The following is an 8,419-nucleotide window of genomic DNA, read 5'->3' on the forward strand; positions in this document are numbered from 1 at the left end:
TATTCCCCCACCTCACCCAAAGGAGATCAACAGAAGTAGAATTTCAAGATTTCCAAGCAAGCACAAAAATATGCTGTATTTAGCCCAATCCCAGATGACCCTGAGTAAGACAATCCCCACCATCTGCTAACAATTATTATATACATCACAAATGTATACATTATAATTTTGCCATGGATAGCAACAAATTATCAGAGAATCATCTTAAATTCATCCCTACCACTACTGCAGTAGGAAAAGCAGTGGCAGGCAGTAGGGGTCAGGCACTGGGGGAGCAGGTGGTAGAGGAGGCAGTAGGGAGGGTAGGCAGCTTGCTCCCTGCTACCTGCCTTATGTGGAAGGTGCCATGCCACAAGGCTGAGCTGGGGCCACGCTCCATGCCCCAAGGTGCAGTGGAGAAGGAACCTGCTGGCACCCGAGCAACTATAAATCAGGGTTTGGGAGGGAAGGAGGGGAGCTGCTCCCACCTCCCCCCATTGCCTCCTACTTGATTCCAAGACAGGGGGCTTCCCCCCCGCCCCCATATGTTAAATGGCCACACACAAAAATCTCGCCTTGGAATGAAGTAAATATGGTATTTGATACCGACTGCTTGTTCAGACCCAAACACCTGCTGATTAAAGTTTCCAGAGATGGTGTTCTTTTTGGTCTCATCCTAGATTCAAGGATAATCACCCAGCTCTCCACCCCCACAGCTAGTGAAGTTCATGAAGCTTGAAACCAAATGTAAGAAGAATCACAAGTACAGGAGTACAGGTTTTTATTTACAAAATGTTATTTCATTTCAATATTTGCAATTAAGTTAGGGAGAAAAAAAATAAAATCCACCAAACATACAACAAGGGTTTGAAACTTTAAATACATACAAGTCACTTGAAGTACAATAGTTGAAGATTTCTCTTCTCCAAACAAAAAACATTTTTATTTTTAAATGTTAACCATTTTAAAAACACAAATGTCAGAAGGCTATAGTTCAAATCAAGGACACAGTCATGATTCACAAAATATGCTTAAATACGTTATCTATACCAGTACGTACATGAGGAGTCCATGTTATTTAGATTGAAGAGGCACAGTAGAGTGGCACGTGGTGAACATCCTACAGGCTACGGGTAGCTTGATTCCTGTACCTGGAACAACCTCCTGCTTCCCACCATAAGGACATTGGGGAAGTTACATTTTCTGAGTTGACTCAAATTATACCAATGAACATGCTGAAAGCTTACTTGTTCAGGATAGAGGAAGACTTGTATCATACCAACCTGTGACAGTCATATGGTCACCATCAACTAAGTTTACCACCGAAACATGCATCTCAAGGACTCCAGAGCAATGTATACCCTGTACATTAATGCTGACCAGCCATGCCTTCACAGCTGCAGAAAAGGTATGACTGTTCTCCGACTGAAGTTGATGCTTACACACAAGCAGACCTAGGCTATTTCTGTTGGTCTACAACAAAATGCAGGAGTGTGCACACTATTATTTATGCACCTACTTGCTTTCCTGTTGCCATATTCCAAGGAACAATAATTACAATATTGCAAGTTAAACTGGGCACATACTGGCATGTAATTAGAGATAGCCAAACAATCTCCAAAACAAAAATTACCAGTTTGCAAAAACAGTTCTATTTACATACGCAGTAATAAGAGTATCCACAGTACACCGACTGTTCCATTTTTGCAAAAAAACATGAAAACTAAGTTTGCCGCTTGACTGTACCTGAACTAGAAAACATCCAAAAATTAAGAGCAAGTTATTTTAGATAGATGTTCAGTACTTGGATTTCCAAAGCTGTCCTTAACAGACACAGACTTGAATTACTTCTCAAATATTTTGCTAAATATGTTTATTTAATGTAATCAGATTTTTGTCTACTCTACTGTGATCTAGCACCTTTGTTTTTAGCCTCACCACTAATGGAAGAGTGCCCTTATCTAGTAAGCAGTAGCCTAGATATGCATCCATCAATGGCACTACTTTATGGTTACAGTCAGAATAACTAACCAACCTGCATATATGCAGCTGCTCACACACTGGCAAAGGGGAGTGCCCTGCTCAAATCATTCATTGGAAAACATTAAGGCTGTGTGATCAGGATTCACTAAAGAGCCTTTCCCACACACCTGCTTCTAGAGCAACTCCCTCTGTATGTTTGCTCATAGACTAACCCGCCTCTAGATCTTCTTCCAAATCTGGCTCCCTCATTCCCATGGGAGACATCTCTCCTCAGCCCAAAGCTACCTATAGCTAGATTAAGGCTAAATATTACTATTATCTGTCATAAAACCCAGCAACCCCTGTAACAGCCCTCCATACACATGCAAACCCTTCCTGCAGACTCCAGTACCAACCCAAAACTCTTCAAGCCCAGTACGTTTGCTTAGAACAGTGAGCACAAACCTACAAAATGTATCTGACCGAGCATGTAAAGTGACAGCTACCTAGCTGGGCTGCCTGTTTTGTTCTGATATGTACAAGTCAAGTGCCTTAGGGTATTCTGCTTTTCAGCAAAGAATCCTTATTATGTCTAACTTATGTTCATGCAGGCTTCAATGTGTTCATGAATCAAGGGCCAAAAATCAAACAGTGATATTAGACCGAAAGGAAAAGCACGTAGGCAATCAATATAGGAAATACTGCAGCCTGAGCCTAATGCTTGCAACAAGATATATTAATTGGTAAGGTAACATCAAAAAGCACAGACTTGATTGTCTCAAGTCTACCCACAATTAAACATCCATATCTTTAATTTTCTTTAAACACTTTTTAAAAATAAATTTCCAAGGTAAATTTCAAGCAGAATCATATACATAGTTCTCTACATACCATATTCATTCATACGCATTATTTCCAATTGCATTAATAAATGACTCATGTTGGTGAAAACAAAAAACCACTATAGAAAAAAATCCACACAGTTTAGGCCAAAGATTCTATGAGGGCAATTGTTAATGACTTCAAATATGCTGAACTGCAGAATAATTAAGAGAAAAGCTGCTGTATTTGAAATGGGGCAGAGGAAAAAAAAATGTGATCACATTTATGCTAGTTCAGTACCACCCAGACAGGTACTCTTCCTTGGTAGCAACAGCAACAAACAGAGACCTCTAGTCCCAGAATGCACATTCTTGCAGGCTCCAGTTATTCTGGAGCACAAACAAGGAAACAGTCATTAGAAAAGCAGTGTGCCAGCTTTGAAAATGAAAGCTAATTTAAGCTTTGTATAGGGGACAAAGTACAAAAGAGAGCAATACAAATAGTTATGGAGTGCAAAAGACAAAGTAGGTTATATTTTAGCACAATGCCAAAAAGTGTACTTTTAAATATAAAAAGTAATATCCAGTGACAAATAAGCATTTCAATAATCACCCAGACAATTTGAACGGTCTTCTGTGCAGGACAGTAAGTACCTGTCTGAAAAGGAGAATGAAGGGAGAGAGACTAGCATGAAGTATTCTTTGGTGGAATACCAGCATTGCCATTTCTACCTTGTAAATGAGAATGTAAAGGCAGCAATTTGTAGAGTACCCATCTCTTCAAATTGAAGCATTTAGATTCCACATGTACTTATACAATTCCAGAGGCACCTACAGAATAGTATTTAAGTTAGTTTTACAGACTGCAGTTTTAGAACACAATGTTTCATGGATCAGTTTACAATATAAAAGGTTTTAGTAAATCAAATAATAAGCATAAAAATATTCCAGTCAAGTACCACTGGTGGCATTAAGTACTCATTAAGTTAGAAATATATAATATTTCTAAAGACTGAGTTGTAAATTCTAGTTTAAAGTGCACTAGATTGTCACAAGCGTGTGTCCACACAACTGTCTTTACACCCCATGTCACAATTTGAAGTCAATCATTCTGGAAGAAATTATGCTTTGTTTCTTTATGCCTCCTGTAAAAGGGTATTAGTAAAAAGTAATCTAACAGTTTCCAAAACTGAAACAGTCTTGCTTTAAGTTTTAAATGAAAGAGCAAGCTCACAAGGTCACTCTTAAGTTTGGAGGGTGAGCAGTTTGAAGTATCAGATACAACCCTCATGCTCAAACAGCATCTATTTGAAAAATAAGCTTGGAAAGAAGGCTGCTTATTTTGCATAAGACCTCTGAACAAGAGGGTCCTTCTTGCACTTTCATTCGGTTTGAGAAGATAACTATAGCTTCAACAGATGATACCACACTAGGACACTTCAGGAGTTTGGTCAGTGGTTTCCATGGGGAGAAGTTGGCCAGTGATCATTAATTAGACCACTGCCTTCAATCAGATTCTGCACAGCTGTTAGCAGTACGATTCTGTATCACCAGCAAAACAACTGGGAGCCCAGAGAAGGTTTTACAAAACTCACAGCCCAAAATTTTCAAAAGGAATTCACAGCAAGAGGACTTCTAGTCAACAGTACTTCTAACAGCTTGACTATTAGTGCAAGTAAACATTAATGGTCCCATATCAGACCTTGCCATACCATGGTATAGCATTAACTCAAGTCCTTATTTCTTGCCTTGGTAGCAATTTTCAATTGCATCAGAATTAAAATACACCACAGTAACTGTGATGTCATCTCTATACATTCTTGCTAGGTCTTCAGGTAAAGTCAACATTGCAGCCAGTTTCTCTTGATCTACCTCTCCATATTCATTACTTCCAACTGCATGCCTTATCAGGTGAGTGGCAATATTCTGGTCAAGTGAGCCCATGCTTCTGGATTTCCTCTGAAGCAGCAGACTTTGCATATAGCCCAAGTTAACTGGTTTTTTGAGTTCTGGTTTCCGGACGGTAGACTCTGCAAGGTGTTCTGCAACAAGTTTTACCACATCCTCATTATTCAGCATGTCCCACAATCCATCTGATGCCATAACTAGAAATCGATCTTTAGGTCTTAGTTTATGGTAGGTGACTTCCGGCTCTGCTGTTAAATAAGGTGGTGTATAATAGTTTGGAGGGACATACTGATAAATATTTAAAGCTTCAACATTAGAGCCATTCTCCAGAACACTCTGTTGCAGTTCCTTGCTCCACTTCAGTTGAACATCTCCAAAAGCCCTTGAAGGAATGAGGATCCCCAGCAGCCGGTCATTCACAATTATTGTTTTCTCCTCCAGTTTAGGATGTTCTTCCTTTAGCCTTCTGATTTCTGCTTCATTGAAGACATTGTGATCTCGAGTAAGAGAGAGTGCTGACCAAGTTCCATCTTCTTCTTGAACCCCTAAGATTGCTCTGCAGTCCCCAGCATTTGCAACATGTAAGTGGACACCATCAATATGAGACACACAGGCCGTTGCACCAGAGAAAGCCACTTGCAGGGCAATGTTTCTCATCACTTCATTTTCTAGCGAGGCCTGGACTTCCAGTGTTACGTCTGAATCTAACCTTTTGAACGCATTTATCAAGGCTTCTTCTACACTGAAACCTGTCTCTAGGTCAAGGTTTAAGAGATCTTGCCAATAAACCCTGAGGTGATCAAAGTATAACGAAGCCACTTCTCGGAACATAAGGTCATTTGGATGTTTGTACCACTGCAGAATTGGCAGGACTGGTTTCATGCATTCTGTGGCGAGCTCCATCTCTTCCAGCACTTGCTGAGACATAAGAGAGACAGCAATATAATAAAACAACCTCTCACTAACTGCTTGAGCACATGCATAACCACCATGGCCATCAAAGATGCCAAACATCATTCCTTTTGTCTGCAAGCAAGTGGCTGCACTCCTACGATCTTCACTGGGTGCGTTGGATGCTAACTGGTTACTTTCAAATCTCAGTACAGAGTTTGAATTTCTGCCATCAAATTCAGATATTTTATGGGATAATTCACCTGCTTTCAATACATCATTTATTTGTGATGGTGTTAGCTGAAAAGTGAAGTGCTGCTCCTCTGTTGAAGTATGTCTGAAAGCCTTTAAAGTGAAGACGCTGTCTATACTGCAGCTCATCACAACAGGAGAGAATGGTGCTTTGGCAAACATGCATTTGCATTTCATCTTGCTTTGATGCGGGATCCATTTTGAATACAAACGTCCTTTTCCGTGAAAAAAAACAAAGCTATTTCTTGCAGAGCTTAAAATCCAAGAGGATACAGTATTTGACATAATAAGATGGACCCTTGGAAGTGATTCTTTCAGCAAAACAAAGTTTTAGGAGTCTGGAAGTTAAAAAATAAGGTAGAAGTTAGATACCACACAAATACTTTACATGACAACAAATAAATTATTCTTAAAATGTTGAATTGTAAATAATTTCCTGGCAGGCTATTGTGAGGTAACTTTGTTATGTAAGAGCTGAATTTTCCATCATTCAGTTGTAAGTTAAGTGAATTTAGGAGCCTGTATTGTGAGTGCTCGTTCTAATTAGCTCCTCAGAACAGCTAAACTAAGCTTGCCAAGTATATCAAAGCAGTCAAGTCCTTTTTTTCATTACAGCAAGGCTAAAAGCAACTTCAGCAATAAGAAAACAGAAGCCTACCCATTAGAATAAGCAGAACCAATGGGTCCAAGAGCTCCAAAGAGCAGAACCTGAGTAATGGCCACCTTCAAGAGACACCTTTAAAAAGAGGGTACAACCATGTTGAGATAATAGACACAAATACTGGAGACTACATGATGTCAATATAGGAAATACCAGGATAAACTGAAAAATTCATGGTTGTCATCTGAAATCACCAAATAATTAAGGTTTATATGACAAGGAGCTTAAATCTTCTCTTCTGGAGGATAAACTAAGCTTGGCAAGAGAGGAAGAGAAACCTGTGAGTATTACAAGGCTGGTCTGGGTCTACAGCACTGGAAGTCATAACTAACCTTTAGGAATTCTGGACTCCCAGTTAAACTGAAGTTTGGTCAAATCAAGTTTTACCTGTAACCCACTTAAGCATTCATGACAGTGAAGGCCTGAAGTGAACGCAGCTGCACTGACTACTATTATCATACGAGCAAGAGAAGTTCTTAGTTTGAAGTAATTTTAAACTGACTGCACTGATCTGGATACTGACTGACTGTTTTAGCTAGTAGGGACTTAGGGCGGCTGTTATACCTGTTCACCACTCCCAGAAAATTCATAGCTAGGACTGTATAACTGAAGAGCATAGGCCATACTTGGAAATCTGTTTTGAGTGGTTTCCTGAGATTACAGGCAAAGGCAAAAAGGAAACCATGCACAAGGCATTAATGTAAGGCCTCTGACAGAACCTAAGAAAGTCAATTAGTACAGACTCCATATACAAATTTGCAAAGGTACCCCTACACTGCCAAAATTGATACAGCTCACAATCAGAGAGTTGCCCTTGTTCCATGCAGTACTTTGTCCTCCTCCTGTTCAGTGCATGCTAACACGCACAAGAGACATCAGGCATGGTGCTGAGGGGGGGGGTCTTTTATAATTAGAGTGGTTCCTGGATAGCTACTCTAATTAAAACAGCTTGCTGTCATGTGTATTAAGCCTCCACACACACTGTTCCCTATGCCAAAGCAGGCAGGTATTAAGAGTGGTAAAAGGCTATTTAACAGCTTTCCACTAGTCAAGGACTAAATTTGACCCCAGAACAAGTAGTTAAGCATCTAAATCTCCCCATCTACTCCAGAGCTGAATTTTGTCATCTGCCTTTGCAAAAATGGCTGCACTCCTAATCCAGGGCCAATTCTCACCCCAGAAGTTTAAAATTAGGGTTGCACTGACAGAGATTTTTGTAGTCAATACCAATCTGATTTCCGATATCAGCCTTGCAGCATGGAGAGCTGCCTCCAGCTGGTAAGTCTGGTGTGGGGGGAGAGGGGAAGAAAAGGGCTGGGGGCGGGGGGCAGATCAAGGCCCCCACAGGGAGGGAGGAGGGGGGCTAGAGTTGGGGCGGGGGCAAGAAACTGGACAGAGCTGCGGTTCATCCAGGGAGCACGGGGAGAGTAGCTCCCTCCACTGCACGTCACTTGATCAGGAGCCGCTGGTCTGGTGGCTTGTCCGGCACTCGCCTGCTCATCCCGCCACTCTTAGCACTGGTCTGGGAGGGCACGGGGTGGGGGAGTATGTGCCCCCAGATCTGCGCGGGGTGGGCTGGGGCCAGGGCTGGCTGCGCCAAGCTCTTCCAGGTGGGGCGGGGCTGCAACCACAAATTTGCCATAGCTGCTCTTCCCACACCGCAGCTGTCTGTCCCAGCGCAGCCCCACCCTGGCAGGAAGAGCTTGGTGCAGCCTCAGCCCACCCCATGCAGATCCAGGGGTACAAGCCCCCCCTGTGCCCTCCCAAAGAGCGGCAGGAGCAGCAACAGGAGCCACAGGATGAGCAGGCAAGTGGATCCCAGATGAGCAGTGCACGGCAGTGGGAGGTGCCCCCGTTCCCGGTGCTTTCTGGACAAGCTGTGGCTCCATCCCGTGCCCACCCTAACTGGGCAGCACTTGCCCCAGCCCCTGCCCCAGCTCTAGCC

The 8,419-nt window shown here is 42.0% G+C and overlaps 1 protein-coding gene across 2 annotated transcripts in view; it reads right to left on the reverse strand.

The window, feature by feature from the left end:
• Positions 1-2,930: 2,930 nt before the first annotated feature.
• Positions 2,931-8,419, reverse strand: part of PDP2 (pyruvate dehyrogenase phosphatase catalytic subunit 2) — an 11,748-nt gene continuing 6,259 nt past the window's right edge. For both annotated transcript variants that reach the window (XM_019535885.1, XM_019535884.1), the window contains exon 2: positions 2,931-6,151. In XM_019535885.1, the coding sequence (XP_019391430.1) occupies positions 4,500-6,098 (1,599 nt within the window). In that variant the 5' untranslated portion in view covers positions 6,099-6,151 and the 3' untranslated portion in view covers positions 2,931-4,499. The remainder of the gene's footprint in view (positions 6,152-8,419) is intronic.

The sequence above is a fragment of the Crocodylus porosus genome, unplaced genomic scaffold, assembly GCF_001723895.1.
Source record: "Crocodylus porosus isolate Cpor-Errol unplaced genomic scaffold, CroPor_comp1, whole genome shotgun sequence".
Lineage (NCBI taxonomy): Eukaryota > Metazoa > Chordata > Crocodylia > Crocodylidae > Crocodylus > Crocodylus porosus.